The 26755-nt window shown below is 31.4% G+C and overlaps 1 protein-coding gene across 1 annotated transcript in view; it reads left to right on the top strand.

Moving 5' to 3' along the window:
• LOC129753153 (midnolin homolog) overlaps window positions 1-26755 on the top strand; it is a 74433-nt gene that overhangs the window by 36745 nt on the left and 10933 nt on the right. Inside the window, exons 2-3 of the mRNA XM_055748953.1 lie at window positions 12904-12991; window positions 23797-25437. Coding sequence (XP_055604928.1) covers window positions 12904-12991; window positions 23797-25437 — 1729 coding nt within the window. The remainder of the gene's footprint in view (window positions 1-12903; window positions 12992-23796; window positions 25438-26755) is intronic.

The following is a 26755-nucleotide window of genomic DNA, read 5'->3' as shown; positions in this document are numbered from 1 at the left end:
TTGTCAATTTTGTCAATTTTGTCAATTTTGTCAATTTTGTCAATTTTGTCAATTTTGTCAATTTTGTCAATTTTGTCAATTTTGTCAATTTTGTCAATTTTGTCAATTTTGTGAATTTTGTCAATTTTGTCAATTTTGTCAATTTTGTCAATTTTGTCAATTTTGTCAATTTTGTCAATTTTGTCAATTTTGTCAATTTTGTCAAGTTTGTCAAGTTTGTCAATTTTGTCAATTTTGTCAAGTTTGTCAATTTTGTCAATTTTGTCAATTTTGTCAATTTTGTCAATTTTGTCAATTTTGTCAAGTTTGTCAAGTTTGTCAATTTTGTCAATTTTGTCAATTTTGTCAATTTTGTCAATTTTGTCAATTTTGTCAATTTTGTCAATTTTGTCAATTTTGTCAATTTTGTCAATTTTGTCAATTTTGTCAATTTTGTCAATTTTGTCAATATTGTCAATTTTGTCAATTTTGTCAATTTTGTCAATTTTGTCAATTTTGTCAATTTTGTCAATTTTGTCAATTTTGTCAATTTTGTCAATTTTGTCAATTTTGTCAATTTTGTCAATTTTGTCAATTTTGTCAATTTTGTCAATTTTGTCAAATTTGTCAAATTTGTCAATTTTGTCAATTTTGTCAATTTTGTCAATTTGTCAATTTTGTCAATTTTGTCAATTTTGTCAATTTTGTCAATTTTGTCAATTTTGTCAATTTTGTCAGTTTTGTCAATTTTGTCAATTTTGTCAATTTTGTCAATTTTGTCAATTTTGTCAATTTTGTCAATTTTGTCAATTTTGTCAATTTTGTCAATTTTGTCAATTTTGTCAATTTTGTCAATTATGTCAATTTTGTCAATTTTGTCAATTTAGTCAATTTTGTCAATTTTTTCAATTTTGTCCATTTTGTCAATTTTTTCAATTTTGTCCATTTTGTCAATTTTGTCAATTTTGTCAATTTTGTCAATTTTGTCAATTTTGTCAATTTTGTCAATTTTGTCAATTTTGTCAATTTTGTCAATTTTGTCAATTTTGTCAATTTTGTCAATTTTGTCAATTTTGTCAATTTTGTCAATTTTGTCAATTTTGTCAATTTTGTCAATTTTGTCAATTTTGTCAATTTTGTCAATTTTGTCAATTTTGTCAATTTTGTCAATTTTGTCAGTTTTGTCAATTTTGTCAATTTTGTCAATTTTGTCAATTTTGTCAATTTTGTCAATTTTGTCAATTTTGTCAAGTTTGTCAAGTTTGTCAATTTTGTCAATTTTGTCAATTTTGTCAATTTAGTCAATTTTGTCAATTTTTTCAATTTTGTCCATTTTGTCAATTTTGTCAATTTTGTCAATTTTGTCAATTTTGTCAATTTTGTCAATTTTGTCAATTTTGTCAATTTTGTCAATTTTGTCAATCTTGTCAATTTTGTCAATTTTGTCAATTTTGTCAATTTTGTCAATTTTGTCAATTTTGTCAATTTTGTCAATTTTGTCAATTTTGTCAATTTTGTCAATTTTGTCAATTTTGTCAATTTTGTCAATTTTGTCAATTTTGTCAATTTTGTCAATTTTGTCAATTTTGTCAATTTTGTCAATTTTGTCAATTTTGTCAATTTTGTCAATTTTGTCAATTTTGTCAATTTTGTCAATTTTGTCAATTTTGTCAATTTTGTCAATTTTGTCAATTTTGTCAATTTTGTCAATTTTGTCAATTTTGTCAATTTTGTCAATTTTGTCAATTTTGTCAATTTTGTCAATTTTGTCAATTTTGTCAATTTTGTCAATTTTGTCAATTTTGTCAATTTTGTCAATTTTGTCAATTTTGTCAATTTTGTCAATTTTGTCAATTTTGTCAATTTTTTCAATTTTGTCCATTTTGTCAATTTTGTCAATTTTGTCAATTTTGTCAATTTTGTCAATTTTGTCAATTTTGTCAATTTTGTCAATTTTGTCAATTTTGTCAATTTTGTCAATTTTGTCAATTTTGTCAATTTTGTCAATTTTGTCAATTTTGTCAATTTTGTCAATTTTGTCAATTTTGTCAATTTTGTCAATTTTGTCAATTTTGTCAATTTTGTCAATTTTGTCAATTTTGTCAAGTTTGTCAAGTTTGTCAATTTTGTCAATTTTGTCAATTTTGTCAATTTTGTCAATTTTGTCAATTTTGTCAATTTTGTCAATTTTGTCAATTTTGTCAATTTTGTCAATATTGTCAATTTTGTCAATTTTGTCAATTTTGTCAATTTTGTCAATTTTGTCAATTTTGTCAATTTGTCAATTTTGTCAATTTTGTCAATTTTGTCAATTTTGTCAATTTTGTCAATTTTGTCAATTTTGTCAATTTTGTCAATTTTGTCAATTTTGTCAATTTTGTCAATTTTGTCAATTTTGTCAATTTTGTCAATTTTGTCAATTTTGTCAATTTTGTCAATTTTGTCAATTTTGTCAATTTTGTCAATTTTGTCAATTTTGTCAATTTTGTCAATTTTGTCAAGTTTGTCAAGTTTGTCAATTTTGTCAATTTTGTCAATTTTGTCAATTTAGTCAATTTTGTCAATTTTTTCAATTTTGTCCATTTTGTCAATTTTTTCAATTTTGTCAATTTTGTCAATTTTGTCAATTTTGTCAATTTTGTCAATTTTGTCAATTTTGTCAATTTTGTCAATTTTGTCAATTTTGTCAATTTTGTCAATTTTGTCAATTTTGTCAATTTTGTCAATTTTGTCAATATTGTCAATTTTGTCAATTTTGTCAATTTTGTCAATTTTGTCAATTTTGTCAATTTTGTCAATTTTGTCAATTTTGTCAATTTTGTCAATTTTGTCAATTTTGTCAATTTTGTCAATTTTGTCAATTTTGTCAATTTTGTCAATTTTGTCAATTTTGTCAATTTTGTCAATTTTGTCAATTTTGTCAATTTTGTCAATTTTGTCAATTTTGTCAATTTTGTCAATTTTGTCAATTTTGTCAATTTTGTCAATTTTGTCAATTTTGTCAATTTTGTCAATTTTGTCAATTTTGTCAATTTTGTCAATTTTGTCAATTTTGTCAATTTTGTCAATTTTGTCAATTTTGTCAATTTTGTCAATTTTGTCAATTTTGTCAATTTTGTCAATTTTGTCAATTTTGTCAATTTTGTCAATTTTGTCAATTTTGTCAATTTTGTCAATTTTGTCAATTTTGTCAAGTTTGTCAAGTTTGTCAATTTTGTCAATTTTGTCAATTTTGTCAATTTTGTCAATTTAGTCAATTTTGTCAATTTTTTCAATTTTGTCCATTTTTTCAATTTTGTCAATTTTGTCAATTTTGTCAATTTTGTCAATTTTGTCAATTTTGTCAATTTTGTCAATTTTGTCAATTTTGTCAATTTTGTCAATTTTGTCAATTTTGTCAATTTTGTCAATTTTGTCAATTTTGTCAATTTTGTCAATTTTGTCAATTTTGTCAATTTTGTCAATTTTGTCAATTTTGTCAATTTTGTCAATTTTGTCAATTTTGTCAATTTTGTCAATTTTGTCAATTTTGTCAATTTTGTCAATTTTGTCAATTTTGTCAATTTTGTCAATTTTGTCAATTTCGTCAATTTTGTCAATTTTGTCAATTTTGTCAATTTTGTCAATTTTGTCAATTTTGTCAATTTTGTCAATTTTGTCAATTTTGTCAATTTTGTCAATTTTTTCAATTTTGTCCATTTTGTCAATTTTGTCAATTTTGTCAATTTTGTCAATTTTGTCAATTTTGTCAATTTTGTCAATTTTGTCAATTTTGTCAATTTTGTCAATTTTGTCAATTTTGTCAATTTTGTCAATTTTGTCAATTTTGTCAATTTTGTCGATTTTGTCAATTTTGTCAATTTTGTCAATTTTGTCAATTTTGTCAATTTTGTCAATTTTGTCAATTTTGTCAATTTTGTCAATTTTGTCAATTTTGTCAATTTTGTCAATTTTGTCAATTTTGTCAATTTTGTCAATTTTGTCAAGTTTGTCAAGTTTGTCAATTTTGTCAATTTTGTCAATTTTGTCAATTTTGTCAATTTTGTCAATTTTGTCAATTTTGTCAATTTTGTCAATTTTGTCAATTTTGTCAATTTTGTCAATTTTGTCAATATTGTCAATTTTGTCAATTTTGTCAATTTTGTCAATTTTGTCAATTTTGTCAATTTTGTCAATTTTGTCAATTTTGTCAATTTTGTCAATTTTGTCAATTTTGTCAATTTTGTCAATTTTGTCAATTTTGTCAATTTTGTCAATTTTGTCAATTTTGTCAAATTTGTCAAATTTGTCAAATTTGTCAAATTTGTCAAATTTGTCAATTTTGTCAATTTTGTCAATTTTGTCAATTTTTTCAATTTTGTCAATTTTGTCAATTTTGTCAATTTTGTCAATTTTGTCAATTTTGTCAGTTTTGTCAATTTTGTCAATTTTGTCAATTTTGTCAATTTTGTCAATTTTGTCAATTTTGTCAATTTTGTCAGTTTTGTCAATTTTGTCAATTTTGTCAATTTTGTCAATTTTGTCAATTTTGTCAATTTTGTCAATTTTGTCAATTTTGTCAATTTTGTCAATTTTGTCAATTTTGTCAATTTTGTCAATTTTGTCAATTTTGTCAATTTTGTCAATTTTGTCAATTTTGTCAATTTTGTCAATTTTGTCAATTTTGTCAAGTTTGTCAAGTTTGTCAATTTTGTCAATTTTGTCAATTTTGTCAATTTTGTCAATTTTGTCAATTTTGTCAATTTTGTCAATTTTGTCAATTTTGTCAATTTTGTCAATTTTGTCAATTTTGTCAATTTTGTCAATTTTGTCAATTTTGTCAATTTTGTCAATTTTGTCAATTTTGTCAATTTTGTCAATTTTGTCAATTTTGTCAATTTTGTCAATTTTGTCAATTTTGTCAATTTTGTCAATTTTGTCAATTTTGTCAATTTTGTCAATTTTGTCAATTTTGTCAATTTTGTCAATTTTGTCAATTTTGTCAATTTTGTCAATTTTGTCAATTTTGTCAATTTTGTCAATTTTGTCAATTTTGTCAATTTTGTCAATTTTGTCAATATTGTCAATTTTGTCAATTTTGTCAATTTTGTCAATTTTGTCAATTTTGTCAATTTTGTCAATTTTGTCAATTTTGTCAATTTTGTCAATTTTGTCAATTTTGTCAATTTTGTCAATTTTGTCAATTTTGTCAAGTTTGTCAAGTTTGTCAATTTTGTCAATTTTGTCAATTTTGTCAATTTTGTCAATTTTGTCAATTTTGTCAATTTTGTCAATTTTGTCAATTTTGTCAATTTTGTCAATTTTGTCAATTTTGTCAATATTGTCAATTTTGTCAATTTTGTCAATTTTGTCAATTTTGTCAATTTTGTCAATTTTGTCAATTTTGTCAATTTTGTCAATTTTGTCAATTTTGTCAATTTTGTCAATTTTGTCAATTTTGTCAATTTTGTCAATTTTGTCAATTTTGTCAATTTTGTCAATTTTGTCAATTTTGTCAATTTTGTCAATTTTGTCAAGTTTGTCAAGTTTGTCAATTTTGTCAATTTTGTCAATTTTGTCAATTTTGTCAATTTTGTCAATTTTGTCAATTTTGTCAATTTTGTCAATTTTGTCAATTTTGTCAATTTTGTCAATTTTGTCAATTTTGTCAATTTTGTCAATTTTGTCAATTTTGTCAATTTTGTCAATTTTGTCAATTTTGTCAATTTTGTCAATTTTGTCAATTTTGTCAATTTTGTCAATTTTGTCAATTTTGTCAATTTTGTCAATTTTGTCAATTTTGTCAATTTTGTCAATTTTGTCAATTTTGTCAATTTTGTCAATTTTGTCAATTTTGTCAATTTTGTCAATTTTGTCAATTTTGTCAATTTTGTCAATTTTGTCAATTTTGTCAATTTTGTCAATTTTGTCAATTTTGTCAATTTTGTCAATTTTGTCAAGTTTGTCAAGTTTGTCAATTTTGTCAATTTTGTCAATTTTGTCAATTTTGTCAATTTTGTCAATTTTGTCAATTTTGTCAATTTTGTCAATTTTGTCAATTTTGTCAATTTTGTCAATTTTGTCAATTTTGTCAATTTTGTCAATTTTGTCAATTTTGTCAATTTTGTCAATTTTGTCAATTTTGTCAATTTTGTCAATTTTGTCAATTTTGTCAATTTTGTCAATTTTGTCAATTTTGTCAATTTTGTCAATTTTGTCAATTTTGTCAATTTTGTCAATTTTGTCAATTTTGTCAATTTTGTCAAATTTGTCAAATTTGTCAAATTTGTCAAATTTGTCAAATTTGTCAAATTTGTCAAATTTGTCAATTTTGTCAATTTTGTCAATTTTGTCAATTTAGTCAATTTTGTCAATTTTTTCAATTTTGTCCATTTTGTCAATTTTGTCAATTTTGTCAATTTTGTCAATTTTGTCAATTTTGTCAATTTTGTCAATTTTGTCAATTTTGTCAATTTTGTCAATTTTGTCAATTTTGTCAATTTTGTCAATTTTGTCAATTTTGTCAATTTTGTCAATTTTGTCAATTTTGTCAATTTTGTCAATTTTGTCAATTTTGTCAATTTTGTCAATTTTGTCAATTTTGTCAATTTTGTCAATTTTGTCAATTTTGTCAATTTTGTCAATTTTGTCAATTTTGTCAATTTTGTCAATTTTGTCAATTTTGTCAATTTTGTCAATTTTGTCAATTTTGTCAATTTTGTCAATTTTGTCAATTTTGTCAATTTTGTCAATTTTGTCAATTTTGTCAATTTTGTCAATTTTGTCAATTTTGTCAATTTTGTCAATTTTGTCAATTTTGTCAATTTTGTCAATTTTGTCAATTTTGTCAATTTTGTCAATTTTGTCAATTTTGTCAATTTTGTCAATTTTGTCAATTTTGTCAATTTTGTCAATTTTGTCAATTTTGTCAATTTTGTCAATTTTGTCAATTTTGTCAATTTTGTCAATTTTGTCAATTTTGTCAATTTTGTCAATTTTGTCAATTTTGTCAATTTTGTCAATTTTGTCAATTTTGTCAATTTTGTCAATTTTGTCAATTTTGTCAATTTTGTCAATTTTGTCAATTTTGTCAATTTTGTCAATTTTGTCAATTTTGTCAATTTTGTCAATTTTGTCAATTTTGTCAATTTTGTCAATTTTGTCAATTTTGTCAATTTTGTCAAGTTTGTCAATTTTGTCAATTTTGTCAATTTTGTCAATTTTGTCAATTTTGTCAATTTTGTCAATTTTGTCAATTTTGTCAATTTTGTCAATTTTGTCAATTTTGTCAATTTTGTCAATTTTGTCAATTTTGTCAATTTTGTCAATTTTGTCAATTTTGTCAATTTTGTCAATTTTGTCAATTTTGTCAATTTTGTCAAGTTTGTCAATTTTGTCAATTTTGTCAATTTTGTCAATTTTGTCAATTTTGTCAATTTTGTCAATTTTGTCAATTTTGTCAATTTTGTCAATTTTGTCAATTTTGTCAATTTTGTCAATTTTGTCAATTTTGTCAATTTTGTCAATTTTGTCAATTTTGTCAATTTTGTCAATTTTGTCAATTTTGTCAATTTTGTCAATTTTGTCAATTTTGTCAATTTTGTCAATTTTGTCAATTTTGTCAATTTTGTCAATTTTGTCAATTTTGTCAATTTTGTCAATTTTGTCAATTTTGTCAATTTTGTCAATTTTGTCAATTTTGTCAATTTTGTCAATTTTGTCAATTTAGTCAATTTTGTCAATTTTTTCAATTTTGTCCATTTTGTCAATTTTGTCAATTTTGTCAATTTTGTCAATTTTGTCAATTTTGTCAATTTTGTCAATTTTGTCAATTTTGTCAATTTTGTCAATTTTGTCAATTTTGTCAATTTTGTCAATTTTGTCAATTTTGTCAATTTTGTCAATTTTGTCAATTTTGTCAATTTAGTCAATTTTGTCAATTTTTTCAATTTTGTCCATTTTGTAAATTTTGTCAATTTTTTCAATTTTGTCAATTTAGTCAATTTTATCAATTTTGTCAGTTGTTAATTTTGTTCAGATTGTTATTAATGTTAATTTTGTCATTCATGTCTATTTTCTAAATTTTGGCAATTTTGTCTGTTTGACGTCAATTTTGTAAACTTTGCCTTCGTTGGGTCAATTTTGTCAAATTTTTTCATCTTAATAATATTGACAATTTCGTTGATTAGGTCAATTTTGTCTTTGAGTGAATAATATTTAACTTGTGAATATAGCGAATTTTTCAGTTTGGTTATTTTTGAAAATTTTGCCATTTTTGATTATTTGTCATTTCTGTCATTTGTGTCTGTGTGTGTTTTTCTTCATTTTTGTTTTGTCAATTTAAGTCAGTTTCATCACTTTGGTCATATTTATCAATTTAGTCGTTTTCGTCAATTTCTGACAATTTTGTCAATATAACCTTAGTTTTCAGTTTTGTCATTGATGATGTTTTGAAAAATTTGTAATTTGTGTCAATTTTGTCCATTTTGTCCATTATCAAAATTTTGCCCAATTTGTCAATGCTATCAATTTTGCAAATTCTTGACAAGTTTGGCATTTTTGTCAATTTACTTTATTTTTCAGTTTTGTCAAATTTCATATTTTTCAAATTTTGGTCATTTAGTCACTTTTGTCAAAATCGCAAATTTTGTCAATTTTGACAGTTTTGTTATCCAACAATTATCCAACACATCAGCCTTTTAATTGGTGGATTTGGGAAAAAAATTGTTTGTTTGAATGAAAACATTTTTTTGAATAAAAATTACCAATTTTACTAAATGAAGAAAAGCTTGAAACATTTATTTATTGATAAAATGTTGCATTTTTTTTAAATTTTTAATTACAAAACCAAATTTTTAATTTGAAATTAAATTTTGAAGTAATATTATAAAAAACCAATTTTTTTAAATCTATGATAAAATTCGGCCCAGCGAATTTCTGAAATCATTCATTATATGTTTTTCGCGGTTCTTGATATGAAAAAGTTTTTACAGAAAGATTAAAATTCAGTAAGTTTGCATTAGTTTTCATCATTTTATAGAGGGGTCATTCCATGTTAAATGTGCACAGCGAAAAAAAAATCTTATCGAAAATTCGCCAAACTTGGCCGAAAGACATTCTGAGGCCTACAAAACGAAAATCCTCCATTTTTGAGAATGATCCGTCCACTCCTCGTTCCAGGACCCTCCCTTCTTTTTTTAAGATTTTGAAAAAATCATCATTTTTAAAATACAATATCTCCAGACTGGAAAATCGTACCAAAATGATAAAATATGCGTTGTGTAGAATTTTTCAAAATCTATAAGTTGGTGTTTTTTATTTTTTGAAGTAGTGACGTTGAATAATGTTATATTTTAAGAGCTAGCTCCAGTTTTAACGTTTAATAAAACTGGAGCTAGCTCTTAAAATATAACATTATTTAACAATAACAGTATTTTTTTTTTAAATTTTAAGATTTCACTGCAAACATGAAATATTATTTTAGGATTTTGGTTGAATCTTACGTAAATTTTTTTCAAAATAACAATGAATTCATAAAATTATAGAAAATAATATACTTTCCTTGCGAAAAATAACGTTTTATTTTTAGAGCTATGTTTTAACGTTTAAAATTTCAATATTTAAAAAAAAAGATTAACATCAATTGATAGATTTTAATAAAATCTACACAATGCATATTTTGTCATTTTGGTATGATTTTCCAATCCGCAGATATTATATTTTAAAAATGATGAATTTTTCAAAATCTGGAAAAAAGAAAGGAGGGTCCTGGAACGAGGAGTGGGCGGATTATTCTGAAAAGTTGAGGATTTGTTTTGTAGGCCTCAGAAAGTCTTTTCGCCATGTTTGGCGTATTTTCGATAAGATTTTTTTTTTCGCTGTGCACATTTAACATGGAATGACCCAAGAGATATAAATAAAAGCCAATTATTCAGAAAAATAAACAATAGATTTCAAGAAGAAAATCTATGATTTTTTCAGTTATTCTTATAATTCCACTAGCTGACCCGGTGTGCTTTGCTACACCTTTCAAAAACAAATGTTATTTTAAGAAACTTTTTAAATTTTTATTGTTTTGTTGGCATTATTTTAAATCAAATAACAACAAAATTCATAAGCAACCGCTTTAAAATGAGAACTACAGCTGGAGTTTCGAATTGCAATACAAAGATGACTTAAACAAATTTTCTGAATCTTGATCTGTGAATTTGTGTTTAAAAAATTGATAATTTTAATCTGTTTCTTTAAGCTTCGCCCTGAAAAAGGAGGGTCTCAAATTAATCTTACGCAAACAATCTAACTTATGAAATCTGGTTGTTTTTGCTTGATATGTTCTAAAACCTGATAAGAGAGCCCCCCTGTCCTCCCTTTCACCCCCTGCTGAATGGAGGACGGGATCTTTAATAATCATACCCACTTTTTTCGTTCTCCAAAATCCTCTTACATCATATATAGTTCCATTGCATGGTTGATAAGTTTTTGAGCTTTACAACAAAATTTATATGGAGCCCCTCCTTTCTTCCCCTCTCTACACTGTGAAGCGTAAGAGTCTTTAACAATCGTAGAAACATATCTCGTAACCAAGTACCTTTCCATGCCATATTTGTTTCCATTGGTTGGCTTCGTTAGCATAAATTGAGAACTTATGCTAACAAAATTGTATTGGGCTCAACTCCCTCCTTCTATGTACCTACTCACTGAAAGGAGGATGGTGTGTCAGATAATCATAGAATCATACCAAAATGAATTTTTATGTTAAGTTTTGTCCATTTCTCGGATTTTGTAAAAAAAGTTAAATGCATTCCTCTTCCCTTCCTATATTCCAAATTCTATCCTCCTACTGCAAGAAAGGAATCATTTCACATAGGAAAATATCTAGTATTAAAATACCATCCCATGCCAAATTTGATTTTATTTGCGTTGTAATTTATTGGGTTATGCATAAAGTTGAAAGGAAGTACCATCCCCCCTTCCGTTCTCCCCATTGAATGGAGGGGCGAAAACTTAATTGGTATCATTTGCACGATTTATTCTCAAGTTATGCAAAAAATTTGTATGGAAGCCCCTTTTTCCCCCTTTATATCTTTCCGCTGAGAAAAGGTGGGGCTTCAATTTATTATAAAAACATTTCTCGTTTCCAAATACCCTCACATACCAAATATGGTTCAATTTTCTCGATCAGCTCTCCAATTATACTGACAATTGAAAGGAAGACCTCTCCCCTCCTTTTCATCCACTTCTTTGAAGGAGTACGAAATATTCATAGAAGCATTTCTCGTACCCAAATATCGTTCCACGCCAAATTTGGTACCATGCGGTTGTAGTTCTCGAGTTATGTAATAAAAATTGCATGAAACTCCCCTTCCTCTTTCCTAACTCCCCGCTGGAAGAAGGAAGGGGTCTTCAACAATCTTTAGAATATGTCACGTTCCCAAATATCCGCCCATGCCAAATTTGGTTCCATTAGCTTAATTAGTTTTTGAGTTATGTAAAAAATTAACAAAGAGGCCCCTCCCCCCTTAATATCTCCCTACTGGAAAGAGGGAGGGGTCTAAAATAATCATTCGGTTCCATTTGTTTATTAGTTTTTGAGTTATGTAAAAAATTATGAAAGAGCCCCCTCCCCCCCCCCCTTTCTACTGGAAAGAGGAAGGGGTCTCGAATAACCATTGAATTATTTTTCGTATCCAAATACCTTCCTATGCCAAATTTGGTTCCAATATCTTGATTAGTTTTCGAGTTGTATGATAAATTGTAAGGTAGCCCCCCTCCCCCCTTCCTATCACCTCATTGAGTGGAGGGGGGAGGAGTTCCTAATATTCATAGAAATATTCCTTGTTTCCAAATACCATCCCATGCCAAATTTGATACCATTTACTTGATGCGTTCTCGATTTATGCGAAAAATTGACTATTGTTTGGGAGCCCCCCCCCCCCCCCCCTTCATGAGAAAACGAGGGGTCTCAAACCATAATAGGAACCTTCCCCTCCTTCCATTACCCCCACCTACCAAGTTTCACGCAAATCGGTTCAGTAGTTTCCGAGTCTATAGGGAACAGACAGACAGACAGACAGAAATTCATTTTTATATATATAGATTTATGTTAGAGGATATCGGAAACAAAATTTATATTTCATTGAACTAAATCTTTAATTCAGCCAGAATGAGGCTGACAGTTAAATTTCATTATTTCTTCAGGGATTTTCTGGATTTTTGTACAAAAATAACATCTTTTCGACCTTTTTGTCATTCGGCTAAATTTTCAGATACCATCATGATTATGATAACTTTTTTTCTTCATAAATCGATAGTCGAACATGCTTCAAAAAAAATAATTATAGAAATCGGTTAAGTTGTTTTAAAGATACAGCTAAAATAATAATCCGGGTCTATATGACCCTAATCGGCTAATTGTTTATTTTTTTACCCGCAAAGGAAGGTTATAAAAGACTAAAAACTGTTCTCAATGGTTGAACCTCGAAGTGCTTTACTGCAAAGAAACACAAAGATCTATTTTGTAGACAAGTGGCATGAAAATGTAGAATGTCATAAAAAAAATTTATTCTGATGAAAAATTAGAAAATAATCATTCAGTGTCATCTCACTGATTAACATCATTTAAATAAGAAAAGTGCTTTTATTTCATTACAAATATCTTAATTCAGGACCCAAGAATGTGTGATTTTGTTCAATTTGAAAACGATTTTGGATTTCATAATTCAAATTTCAGATTAAGACAGCTCATTCTTAGCTGAATTACAAACGTCCAAGAAAAAATGTGTAATTAATGTATGTAAATGAAAATCTCAGGATTCATATTTCAATCACAGCTTTGACAACTAAGAAATGATTCATGAACCGATTTTACAATACATCAACAGATTTCTAAAGTTTTTTTTTTCAACTGTTCATTTTATCTTTTTTTCCATTTCTAATTCTTTTCAGAGAGCTGCACGATGGATCACTCAGAGATAATGGACTGATGGACGGATCTAAGTTGATCCTCACGCCGAACGTCGAAACGGGATTATTGGTAAGTTGGAAAGCAACCATTTTAGTCAATAATCTGTAGGCTACCGTTTATCTGTGTATGAATGCTGTACTAGAGCTTACTTCAAAATTGAAAATCTTGCTATCTTTTTTTTTAATTTTCGAAGAATTTCTAAGAACGTAATTTTAGAGAACAGTTGACATTGAAACTTACTCTTAAGTTTTTGAAGGTTTTCAACCTCTCTAGATAACCGTCCTAAACCCGTTCAAATCCTTTCAATCCAAAATCAATTTTCGGCTTGGCCATCGCCTCGTTCCGTTAATTTTATTCCTAACGCCTAGCGCGTCACTGCCCACGCGTATCGATAAGCTCGCGCCGCAACAGTAAAAGAAACCAGGCAGGCATCATCGGTTGATCGATACCAGAAATGGGAAAAACCTTTAGCTTGGCGCATGAAACAAACGCATACGCGGAACTCTCGGAGAAGCACCGTAAATTTGTACGTTGTGCGTCTTCGTCGTAGTCGTCGTACGGTGCCTCAAGTAACCCGTTGTTGGCCCAAAAGGCCGAGGCTTGTAGACCAAACAGACAGCTGCCTCTGGTTCAGGGAAGAGCCGGTTAGCTCAAGTCGATTGAAGTAAAGAAAAAAAATCCGAAACGAGAGATAGTCGAAACGGTCAATTGACCGCGTTTTGAAAAAAACCCCACAAGTTAGAGGTGCATCGAAGTAAGAATTTATGCGTTGTTTAGCTTCTACCTTTATTGATCAATGAACCTGTGTTTAGGACACCTTTCAAAAAGTTTTTGAATATTTTTAATTGATATAGATCGATTGAAAGTAATAAAAGTAAACAGAATGTACACAGAACTGTTTTAAATGTCCCAGAAGTTGGAATCGTTTTCGAGTGACCCCGAACATATGAACAATCCTTCATAGAAACAAGTTCATGGCTCCGAAATCGGGTGGCTGAACGTGCATACTTTCGAGACGCCTCAACTAGTTAGAGTTCCTAGACGTAGTCTCTTTCTGGGCCTAGCCAGTAACGGAACGCGGAATGTGCTCCGGTAAATGCGTGTTTGGCTTTTCGTTCTAAAGGTCTCTCTCTTTCGGATGAACGGTTCTAATCGGGCGCGGGAACCGTTCGATTTAGTTGTTTTTTTTTCCTGTTTCTCTAAACTCGCACAACATTTAGGCTTTGGGATGATTGACGAACTTAAGTTATGGTGTGTGATGAGCGACACTAACCACTTTTCCGGTTCTCTTTCGGATGGAGATAACGGGGATTCTTAGACTTTCTCTTGACATTTTTGGGCGTCCTGAGTTTGAAGTTTGGGGATTAGATGTCATGATTTGTAGCGCCAAAAGTAACAGTTAAATATTTTAGTCATTGATTGCCTAGAAACTTAAACCTTTTTCCTGGGAGATTCCGGCTTGCAGTCTTTTTTAGAGCAAAAACGATATTTTTTTGCATCCAACGTTTCAATCCGTTTGGGATCTTCCTCAGGGACTGAAAAATTGTATTTTTAAAGTAATTTTTGGCCGATTACAAAGTAAGTGTCGTTTTCTTGATTTTGTCGTCTCGGCTGGTCTATAAAAGCTGTCTTTCTATCTGTTTTTTTAATTGTAATCGGCCAAAAATTACTTTAAAAATACAATTTTTTTAGTCCCTGAAGAACAGTCAAAACGGTTGGAACGTTGGATACATAAAAAAAAATCGTTTTTGCTCTAAAATAAACTGCAAGCCGGAATTACCCAGGAAAAACACACAGTCGATCTCCAAACATGAAAAAATAGAAACTTAAACTCAATCTTTGAATTAACTACTATCTGTTCAGTCTACTTACATGAATCCAATGTTTATTGGACCAAAAAATCAGGCAACACGTTTTCGTTACCCACGTGTCAAAACACTTCATCAAATAACAAGTGCACGAGCACGCTTGTCCAAGAAAAGCCTCAATCTGTACCATTACAAGAATGTTCAGCTCAAGCTAAAAATTTTCTTTCGACAATATCCTACAATATCCTACTCCTTACTTACAACACTGAAAGAAATCTATATAAAAATGATTTTCTGTATGTCTGTTCCCCATAGACTCTAAAATTACTAAACCTGGTGAAACTTGACAGGAGGGTGCATTTGAGGCTTAGGAAGATTTCTATTATAGTTTGAGATCCCTCCCTCTAACTTTAAAGGAGGGGGGGGAGGGAGGTTTCTTAATGGAAAACTAAATGTGTGCATAGCTGGAGTACAGATCAAGCAAATTGTAGGCACCAAATTTGGCATGGATGGGTATTTGGGTACGAGGAATGTTTCTATTTTATGAATATTTGGTACCCCTCCCTCTTTCCATCGGGGAGATAGGGAGGGTGGAGGGTCTAGAACTTATCAAAATTAATGAACGCCTATGAACACATACTCAAGCAGAAAATGCGGTAAATCCGTGCACCCATGGTGGATATCCAAAACACAAGGGAGCTTCCATACCTTTTTATTGTATAACTTGAGAACTATTTGAGCAAAAGGAACCAAATTTAGCATGGAAAGGTACTTGGGCACGAAAAATGGTTCTATATTTATTTGATACCTCTCCTTCCCTCCTTCCTGTGAAGATATGGAAGAGGGGAGGGGGCTCCTTCACAACTTTTAGCATCACTGGAAAACTAATAAAGCTAATGGAATCGAATTTGGCATGGGAAGGTATTTAAATACAAGAAATGTCTCTATGATAATTTGAGAATCCTCTGATCTTCCAGTGAAAAAAATTAAGGGGAGAGGGTTTTCCCTTACAAATTTTTACATTATTAGAGAACTTATCCAGCAAATGGAACCAAATTTGGCTTGGGAAGGTATTTGTGTTCGTGGAATATTTCTGTGAATATTTAGTACTACTGCATCCTTCCACTTGGGTGATAAGAAGAAGAAAGGAGCTCCCTTACAATTTTTCGCATAACTCGGGAACTAATCGAGCAAATGAAACCCAATTTGCCAAGGGAGGGAGCTTAGATAAGAGATACTTCTATAATTAAAGTAATTTGAGTGTCCTTTTTTCTTCAACTGGGATAAAGTTGGGGATGAGGATAGTTCGCATAAAATTGTTGTAAGTACATAAACCAAGAATTTATCAAACAAATGAAACCAAATATGACATAAAACAGTCAAACAATCGAACAAATGGAACAGAACTTGGCATGGTAGTGTGGAATGTTTCTAAGATCATTATCTTCTCTTTCCAGTTTGGAGGTAGGTATGAGGCAGGTGCTCCGATACATATTTAATAACATAACTCGACAACTGATAAAACAAACGAAACCAAATTTAGTATGAGAGTGTATTTGAGCATAAAAAATGTTTCTCCTGTGGCTTCAGAATTCTCTATCTCTCCATTCAGTGCAACGATAAAAAGTGGGAAGGGGGTCACTCATCCATTTTTTTTATATTTCGAAAACTAATCGAGAAAGGGGACCACATTAACTCAAGAACTTACCGAGAATGGAACCACATATGACATATGAGATCGTATATGTAGACAAAAAGTGTTCTTCTGATGATACGAGACCCCTCCCTTCATCCTTTATGGATAAAGGAATGGAGGAAAGGGTTACTCTTAAAATTTTTAAGAATAATTCGAAAACAAATATGTGGGTGAAATAGGTGTCATTTGAATTTACTTTGTAACGAAAGATGTTTCTATGATAGTTTGAGACTCTCTCTACACAGGAAAGGGAGGATTCCATATATTTAAAAAAATGCATAAGTAATAAACATACGAAGCAAAGAAATTCAGAGTCATGAAAAGATTTAAAACAATAATTTTAAATCAATTTGAATGTTGTATTTGAAAATAGAAAAAAAAGTTGTAAGTTATTTTGAAAGAACATCTTAATGATTTTGGAATTGAATTTAAAATGTTAGCAAATATGTTAATGAAATGTTAAATAACTATCACAAATTCAAATTATTTTCAAAAGGCGTAGCAAAGTAAACCGGGTCAGATAAAAAACAATAAATAACTCTTTTTTTTCTAAGATGTACAAAAAAATAAGCGGTGTTCCTCAGGCCGCCCTAGAGGGGGAAAAGGGATGATTTTACAAGCTTTCAAATATCGACCAATAAAAAGAACTTAAATATCCAGTGACGTTTTGAAAAGGTGATGAGGGGAAAAGTGCTGCACTGCCTCTTCTCAACAAAATTGATCTCTTTTAACTAAATCAGCGGTATTTTGAAAAAAAAAAAAACTTTAAACTAGAGAAGAATCAAGAATTTTTTAACCCACTTTCTTAATAAACTTTTTTCGATATACTTTAATACAGCTTCAATCTTCAAATCAATATTTTTGTCCATGAAAGAACTAATCTTCAAAATCGGGATAACAAGATGATTTTCGTATTTTGTTAAAAATTATTGTCTTTTGAGCTCAATAAGGAATCTCTCGTTATAAAAGACATTCAATAAATGCTGATAATACACTTGTTGTTGCGGCTTGTGATATAGCTCAGTTGGCAAGTCTGTTGTCTCCTGAGCAGATGTCTGCGAGATCGAGCCCAAGAGTAAACATCGAACACAGTTGTACCGGATAAGTTTTTGAATAACGATCCGCCAACTGTAACGTTGATAAAGTCGCGAATGCCATAATGATGGTAAAACGACTATAATCGAAACAAAAAAAAAAACACTTGTTGTTGAAAAGAAGAATTTTTTTAAAAATTTTTCAATTATTAATGTGAAAGGAATAAAATGAAATTTCCATCCTTAGTTAAAAATGGCAGCAAAATTGCAAAAAAGAATGTAGAAATGAAGTGAGTAAATGTTTTTTTTTATTCTGGAAGGATACAATGTTCTCAATTTATTGAAACGATTTTTTAAAACTTATTTTAAAACTATGAAATGACCGTTTTGGGAATACTGAATATAATGTCAATTTTTTTTTTATGAAAAAATGGTAAAATGTTACCTAAATAATTAAAATACATTATCTGAATCAATGACCAACTTTTTCGAAGACTGCGCGTTAATCAGTAAAGTTTTATTTTTGATTTTTTCTGAGATCTACGAAAATCTAGAAATTAAACCAAATTCATAAAAAAAAATGTAAACTTAAACTAATCTTCGATATTTTTGGAAGTAAACCATTTTAAAGTCTTCTACAGAGTTGTTAAATAAATTAAAATCTTTTTTATGTCTAATTTAATTTCAAAATTTCATAAACTACAGCATCAAAACTAAAGGTATATCAGAAAATCTGAAGTAATATTCGAATTCATGATGTAAAAATCTGTGAGAGCGAAACGATTATTCCCCCCCATTCCCACTAAAACCTTTCCACGGAATAATTTTTCCCAAGAATAACAAAAACCCTAAAGCAAACCCAAGAATGAACCATTCCCCAGATTGTTTTCCCAGAATGCAACATTTACCAAAACAAATTTCCCCAATATAAGCCATTACCTAAAATTAAACTACTACAAAAAAACCTAGGTTTTGTGGAAATATAAGAAATGTAACAATATGGAAAAAAAAAATGTGGGAAATGGTTTATTCTGGTGAAAAAAATTCTGAGGAATGGTTCAAAAACTTCTGGGAAAACGTTTTCATGGAGATTGAAATACTGGGGATTTGTTTTATTCTGGACAAACGATTTCTTCTCTCCCCAGTTATCATGTGTCTAATAGTTTCAATTGTTTAAATTATGAAAAAAAACTGTTGCAATTTTTTTAGAATGCTTTCGGGCTTTATAATTATTGATTTAATTTTTTTTAATTTAAATGGAATTTTTAAAATAGAGAATTAGGCAAAAAAAATTAACAAACAGGACCGTTTGCAGTAGAAGGTTAACAACGCATAACTTTCCTCATTCAAAAACGAATTTCAAAACCTGAAAAGAAAATTACTAAACAAAAAAAGGCAGATTCCATGACTCAAAAATCTAGAGGCCAACTAGAGTTTCAGATTCTGAATTTGTGCAGGTATATTAAGAACTCGTTCTAAAGCCTTCGATTCACAATTTAAAGTTACAAAGTTCAGAGCTAAAATTGTGATACGAAGTTATTAAATATTTCACAAAGATGGTGGAGTAACTTGAATATAATGTAATACTAATAATTTTAAAAGTTCTTTTAAAAAATCACCGTAAATATGGCGAGTCCGCGAATTTGGCAAAAATAAAATTAAAGTGGAAAAATGAATTTTTATTACCTTAAATCAATAATTTATATTGTTTTCAGTAGTGTAAATGTTTTGAATCAATAAATTTTGATCATAGCATATAATTATCGAAGAACACTTAACACAAAGGATCAATTTCAGTTCAAATTACTCTTCTCTATAGTAATTTAAAGATTTTTTCTAGAAATTCAACCATGTAGAATATGAATTTTATCGTGTTCATCTAATAAAAGTTAATTATTTAGTTTTCGTGGAAATTCAACAGTCGTTATTTCATATATCGATTTAAAAATAGAATTTAAAGAAAGCTGCATCAAAAAATCTTCTTCTTAAATTCCAAATTTCAATATTTTAATCTTCACACCTTGGATTAACCGAAAAGTTCACCTTTTCGAAAAACATTTTGAAATTTGCTCAACTTATACTTTCAAAGTGTGTTTCTCGAAATTTGCTTTATGGGCAGATAATCCTTTCTTTTTCATATATAGAAATACAGAAATCGAGGTCCTTTTTACATATTTAAAGGCAAAGCTGGCACAATTTCATTTTGATCATCCAAAATTATTCATTCTAAAAATACTAAAGACTGCCCAATCGGGATTGCGCCCGCCACCCTTTGAAATAAACAAATGAAAAAAAAAATATTAGAGACATTTATTTCTTTTCAAAAACGCTTAAATTCATCCACATCTTTGTATGATTCCGGAAAACTGAAATGAAGGGAGAATATTCGTCATTGATCACACAAATTGTGCAACCAATGATTGAATTTATGGTAATTTGTGACGATTTGTTAGAGAAAATTAGAAGGTTTGAGTTCGAATGAGAGAATCCAGTGCTCAGAGAGAGTGAAAATTGTTGCAAATTGTTGCAATTTGTGAAGGAGTTGTTGAACTTTGATCATTACCACTCCAAATACAAAGAATTCTCTCTTGATTTCAATCCCTTTTAAGATTCGCATAACCCACAGGTCGGCAACCTGCGGCTCTTTTGATGTAAAGCAGCGGCTCTTTAGTTCTCTGCGCTGGTATTGTAAATATTTTGAATAAAATATTTATAAAATCGTACTAAAGCAATTATTGAGTCTTGTAAACTGGCACACGGATTTTGATAGGTCCGTAAGAAAATTTTCAAATTTCATCAGCTGTAGGAACAAGCGGAAAGGACCAAATGGCAAAATGATATTTTTTGAAGTCAAGTTTTTCAATTTTTTACTTTTTATTGTTTTTTTACTAAACAGATATCATGATTGAATTGATCAACTACCTTAAATGCAAAAAATAACTTTTGTTTAAAAACAACAAAACTAAAATTAAATTATTTATTTGCAAAATCACTTGTTTTACCCTCTTTGATAATTGATCAGTTGAAATTTTCAAAATCTTATAAAAATTAATCATCCATATTGGAAAAACCACCTCAATCTGTTCATGTTTGAACTGAAAATGATCATTTCAACGTTATCTGAATATTGATATCTCATATGCATTCAAGATAGCCTGGTTTACCCAGGGCTTGTCCAGATTTTTTTAAATAAAAAATTGGGAGATACCAGGTCCGGTCCAGTTGCCCGGATATCGAGACAAAAGACACTGTTTTTCCAGGATCATTCACAATTTTTAAAAAATTTCAATTTTCAACGTGTTTTAGCGAAAAAAAATTGCAGGCAATTTTTAAAATTCTGAAATAAGATTTGAACACCACTGATATGCCTTAGAAATAATCAATTTTCGTGTGTTTATTTTTCAGCATTTCTCTTGCGTTTTCATGGAATATTTTTTTTTTTTTTTTAGATAGATAGATTTTATTCAATGTAAAAACTCAGAAGAAAAACCTTAATGAACTTGCGTTCCTCTAAAAGGTTTCATTTGAAGCTAACAAGGATATAATTCAGTATGGCTATGCTTACATTAACCGCTCTAAATTGGATTTTAAGAATTTTTTTACACGAATTTTAAATATAGGTACATTTTCACTATGACGAATTTCTCTACTTAGACGATTGTACATTTTTGGGCCTGTAGTTTCTAATCGCCTTTCTCCTATTCTCGTTGTTGAACTCTCTACAAATAATCTATCCATAAACCGGGTATTATGATTATGAGTTGCATGATGTACATTGAAATTATGGTGGATGTCCTTGATTCGTACTATTCGGTGCATGATAACCAAAGTTTGTAAGTCACGCAAGTAGCTTATTGGTAAAATGTTATGTCCTGGCATTCTATACAGATCTAAGCTGGGGTACACATATTTTCATTTTCGATTAAGAGTTAATCAAAGTTAATTTTTTCAAATAAATTTTTGTTTTTAAACTGTTTGAACTGATTTTATGAGTACAAATGTACTGATTTTTTATTATTTTTCACGATTTTTTTATATGAAGGCTACAAAATAACACTGTTACAGCACTTTTACAAATTATACTGGTTAAATCACATTTTTTTTCCTGTAATCTAAGCTTTAGCAAGCATTGTTGAATAATTTAATGTTTTTGTATTATTTCATTCAATTGGACGCAGATACGGAAGAATCCCATGTGACATAAAATGAGATTTTTAAATTTTCCAGATGCATAAAATTCTGAAGACACGTTTGTTTGATGTCATGAATTTTGAAAATTCAACCAGTTGTCAAGAGCATAACTTTTGAAGATTCAAATTTTCGACTGCAACAATTTTAGTTAAATGTTACCTCATATTTCCGGATTTTAGAAAGGATTATCTTAATCTGGGGAATGACTTGAAAACGCTTTGTGGTTAAAAAAATATTTCCCTTAACTTTGTTATTTTAAAAGCTTTTCTTTGTCGAAGAAATTATAAACATTCTGCCTTTGAAAATATGTTCAAATCTTTCACTTCAACATCATGCAAAGTATTCATTTGAGCTTTATTATCTCTTTCATTGAAAATTGGTTTTCGTGCAATGTTTTGCAGTCGCAGTAATCCGTACAAAGGTTGACTGAAAAGAGGTTAGCGTGTAGAACTCCGACAGATTTTACACTGATTTGACAGATCGCACGAATGTCGCAGTCATGAGTGCGCAGTCCAATTTTGTGCGCTGCGATTAATATATTCATTTAAAACTTTCTTGACTCGTATTTAAATTGATAAAACAATCAGAACATGTTAGAAGAGTTAACGATCCAGAAAAAAATCCATGCTGAATGGTTAACAGAAACATATTAAAAAGAAAAATCCAAGAATTAAAAAAAACTTTAATGAGTTTAAAGTTACTTTCGTAAAACTAATTTCCACTAATCATTAATATATTTTGATTTTTTCTGTTCAAAAATCATAAATCTTTGATATGGCTCTTTCAAACTCTGACATTTTGAAAATTTGAAGTTGTGGCTCTTCCGACTCAAAGGATTGCCGACCACTGGCATAACCCAAAAAGTCAACTTTTTAGAGTGGCTAACAAAGCACAAATATCAACACTAGTATTGACGTGATGTTAAAATACTTGTGTCGATTATTACAAATGGTTTTAAAATATAAAACACGATTTAAAACCCTATACATCTAAAGTAAGCAGTTCAATGGTATTTTCATAATATTGAATACTTATATACCATAACATAGACCATTTGAAATGTCATGAACAAAGACGCTCTACGCTTTTGAAAGAAAATTAAGGTCCGTGAAACGGTTTTTGAATGATTTCTAAAAAAAACGTGATAAAATTGAAACAAATCGAGAGTGAATTTGGCGAGTATTGAAAAATACGAACTGCGATCAAATCAAAAACTACTGCAGATCAAATGAATATATTTAATTTAAAAAAGGAATATTTCCGCTTCATGAACCGTTGTACCTTTTTCGAAAACTTCACGGCTTGTATTCGTGCTTCCTTTGATATCTCTTGTTTCTCTATTACTTTCCATCTCTTTAAAATAGGTGACTCTTTTACGAAACCAAATATCCAACCATTTGTTTTTTCAGTTAATATTTCAAGACTACCATCGTAAGTAATTTTTGTAGCTTGAGTATTGAAATATCTGATGGTTGGGGGAATTTATTTCAAATCGTAGGAAATGTTAGCAAAATAGTTCAAAGAATGTGTAACAACTATTGCTGCTATTGAATTTTGTTCGACATTCATTACGCGTGCGTTTTGCACATATTCGGTAGCAGTTAGAGAGACAGCGAAGGAGAAAGGGGCCGCCGCCGCTTTATGTTCCGTCATTTTCTCGCTTTTCGACGGTCGGTCGATGACGAGATGATAGCACAAGGCGCGCTGAAGTAGATACATACTTTTGAAAGACGGAAAATGGGGCAAAAACGGGGCTGGTGAAACACAGTTTTCTGCCGCTAGTAGCTAGCAACAAACTTTGAGCGGGAGTGGGTGTACAACGCTTCTTTCTGTCTGTTTTCCGCCATTTTCCGCAGCCTTGTTTTCTTATCTGTTTTTAAGCTTGGGTACCGGTGAGAGAAAATTCGCGATTAGGTGAAGCGGTCTCTCAGACATGGGAACGTTATTAAATCATCATAATCGTATCAACCGCGATACGATTTTGGCAGTGTTTTTTTACGGTTGCCAGAATTCACGCTACTTTGGGATTAGCTTTCTGGTTCATGCTTATTGAAACCTGAAATAAGACCTGGAACGGAACTAGGTTAATTCAATGCTTGGTAGTAGGTATAGTAACAGTTTTTTTTTCTCTTGCTTTCTTTCTAGGCGCAACGTGCCGAGAATACTGTCATGCAGGCACTGGAGTCGCTGAATGACAACCAAGTGAACGATTTTTTGAGCGGGAAGTCGCCTCTTAATTTGAGCGTTCGTCTGGGAGATCACATGATGCTGATTCAGCTGCAGCTGAGCACACTGAATCCTTCATCTCAAAGTTCGGGTAGCCGGTCAAAAAATCACAAAAGCCGAGCTGCTATTGGGACTTCCCTGACTGGATCCAGTGCAGGATCAAGTTTGATTCAAGCTTCTGCTGCATCTTCATCTCGCAGTCATAGCAGCAGATCAGTCCCAATAACAGGTTTCCGAAGAGTGACTACAACTGAGAGCACCACAACCCGCCCAATCATGCAGCACGTCAGTGAGGCCCAGACATTGACAAAACAGGAGATCGAAAGCATCCATAGCATAGTGAAAAATCTAGCCGAAAGTGATAACCCAACGATGGCATCCACAAGTTCAGTTCAATTCCCTGCTGTGCAGACTGAATCCGCACCCAAGCCAGCAGCCTCGGAATCACCCATAAAATCCCTATCCAATCTAGTATCTAGCTCGATCGATTCAAACATTCCTCAAGGATGCAGCAGCAATAACAACAGCCTGCCAGTTGGCCCAGCTTCACCCTGTTCGGATCCCATTACTGCAAAGCTCACCTCCTGTCTTTGCAAGCGGTTAGACGGCAACGACAATAGTTCGTGCGATTCCGATTGCAGCACCCGCGATCCCGAGCCTCAACCCTCAACTTCAACGGCCAACCTGCATCGGACAGCCCACAATCCCATATCGCGTCACAAGACAAAAATACAAACTCTCAAAAAGCACCTTAGCTTCGACAGTTCTACCTTAGCAAAAACCGATCCCGATACAGTGCAACCCATCGCTACGACCTCGGTACCTTCTTCTCCACAGCGTCCCGAACAAGTTCTACCCCAACTCTATCCCCAATACCTGAGAGCTCAACCTCAACCCGGCCCTAGTAATCCCACGAAACCAGCCTCCAACATAACCGACCCCAATAACTTCGAAAATCCAGCCCTAGCCGAAGCATCCCGGAACCTTACCCAAACCCTGCGCAAACTCTCCAAACGAGTCTTCACCAACAAGGTGGGTGACGTGTCCCAGGAAACCGCCCGAAATGTCAGCTCCGGGGCCGTCATCGAGTCCATGAAACACCACGGCAAAGGCATCTACTCCGGTACCTTCTCCGGAACCCTGAACCCAGCCCTGCAGGACAAATTCGGTCGACCCAAGCGGGACATCTCAACAATCATCCACATCCTGAACGACCTGCTTAGCGCGGCTCCACAGTGCGCTCGATCCGGAACCAAGATCTACTTCGAACCATCGACCTCTTCAGCGGCTGCAGGTGGCAGCAGCTCGACAACAACGGTAGCATCGACTTCCACCGCTGCTGGCAGTACCAGTTCGCATCCGGGATCGGCCTTGATAAGCTCCGGTAGCAGCAGTTTGGTGGCTCAAACGAGTTCAGCCGCCGGTTCACACGTTACGGCCGCGGGCGGCAGTAACAGCACCGGTAGCAACGTTCAGGCTGCCGCTGTCATGGCACCCTCCTCATCCGCTACCTTCACCACACCGATGGCGGCTCCCAGTCCGCGGCTGGTTTCCAGATGTGTAAGTAGTCTTTTTTTTTTATTGACCAGTGTTTAAGCTCTTGCGAAATGAGTCAGGTCACAGTCTTGCTGCGCAAGACTAATGGGTCTCGCGTATATTCGCATACAAACCCCACCCTTAAAATACACTTGGTGTATTGACTTTGATCTCATCCGGAGGCAGTTCTCAAGCATAACGTCAAATTAAAGGTCACACTTGCGTTCCTTAAATCTTAGAGTGGAGACTGACGAGGTCACATTTCGGAATATATGGTGATCTTTCCTGTAGGGGAGAGCCCACTGCGACCAGCAGTTGATCTATTGTGGTATTTACCCCGCGTTACTATATACTTTAAGGTTCACCTGTATTATAGGTTGGAGTGACAGTTGAATGTGGATTAAGCATGGTATCCCATTCGAGTATGATATCGAAGATGTACGATATAACCTTTTTAGGACTTATGTGCAACCATATGTCTTGTATGCTTATCAATTTTGCCCCAAGTATTTGCTCTCCTCGATTAAGAAGGGTGCAGCAGTTGCATAAAAGATGCTCTGAAGTTTTTTTTCGAACCTGCAGTACCGACAGTCATCGTTTTAAATTATGTTTATCCTTTTGAGATGTTGTTTTGTTGGACAATGTCCGGTCAAGAGACCTGTGTAAGTACTTAACTCGTGCTCAGTTAAGTTCAACATGTTTTTGGGGAGTCGTGCGCTTGGTTCAATGAATCTTTTTGCCTGAGTTGCTCCCTCCGCTTTTTTCCAGTGGTGTGGTGCTTTCCCAGTTCTTGATCTCCACTGTTAAGACACTGCTCGATACTCCGCAGAAGGGTCCAATCAACAGTCCCTGAGATCCTTCCCTAGCTAGTTGGTCTGCTTCCTTGTTCCCTAGGTTACTGCAGTAGTGGCCTGGTACCCATAATAAAGATACTCTGTTTCTTATGACCAGGTTTTTTAGTGCAACAGTACACTGCCCCTACTTTCATAACAGTCCCATATGCAAAAACAAGCAAGCGAGAAAATCAGCTTTTTCTGTTTTGGAATATATTTTTAAACTATAACCATTACATTCAGCATAAACGAAAATCGTTTGATGGAATGTGTTCTAGGTTGTCATAATAAATCGTACGACCTGAAATTTTAGAAATTGGGCCATCGGTAACGTCGGGAGCACCATTTTATTCGTTATGGGACTGTTATGCGAGCATATTTGAGACCTTTTTCAAATCTACTCGCATAACAGTCCCATCCAGAATATGTTTTGCTAACCAAGCTTCTTTCTTAAACTTAAATTGATCATTTTTGAACTTCTAAATGCAGTTATCAGAAAAAGAAACACT

This window comes from Uranotaenia lowii, chromosome 1 (genome assembly GCF_029784155.1).
Source record: "Uranotaenia lowii strain MFRU-FL chromosome 1, ASM2978415v1, whole genome shotgun sequence".
In the NCBI taxonomy this organism is placed as follows: Eukaryota; Metazoa; Arthropoda; class Insecta; order Diptera; family Culicidae; genus Uranotaenia; species Uranotaenia lowii.
This window is presented reverse-complemented; position numbering and strand designations above follow the sequence as displayed.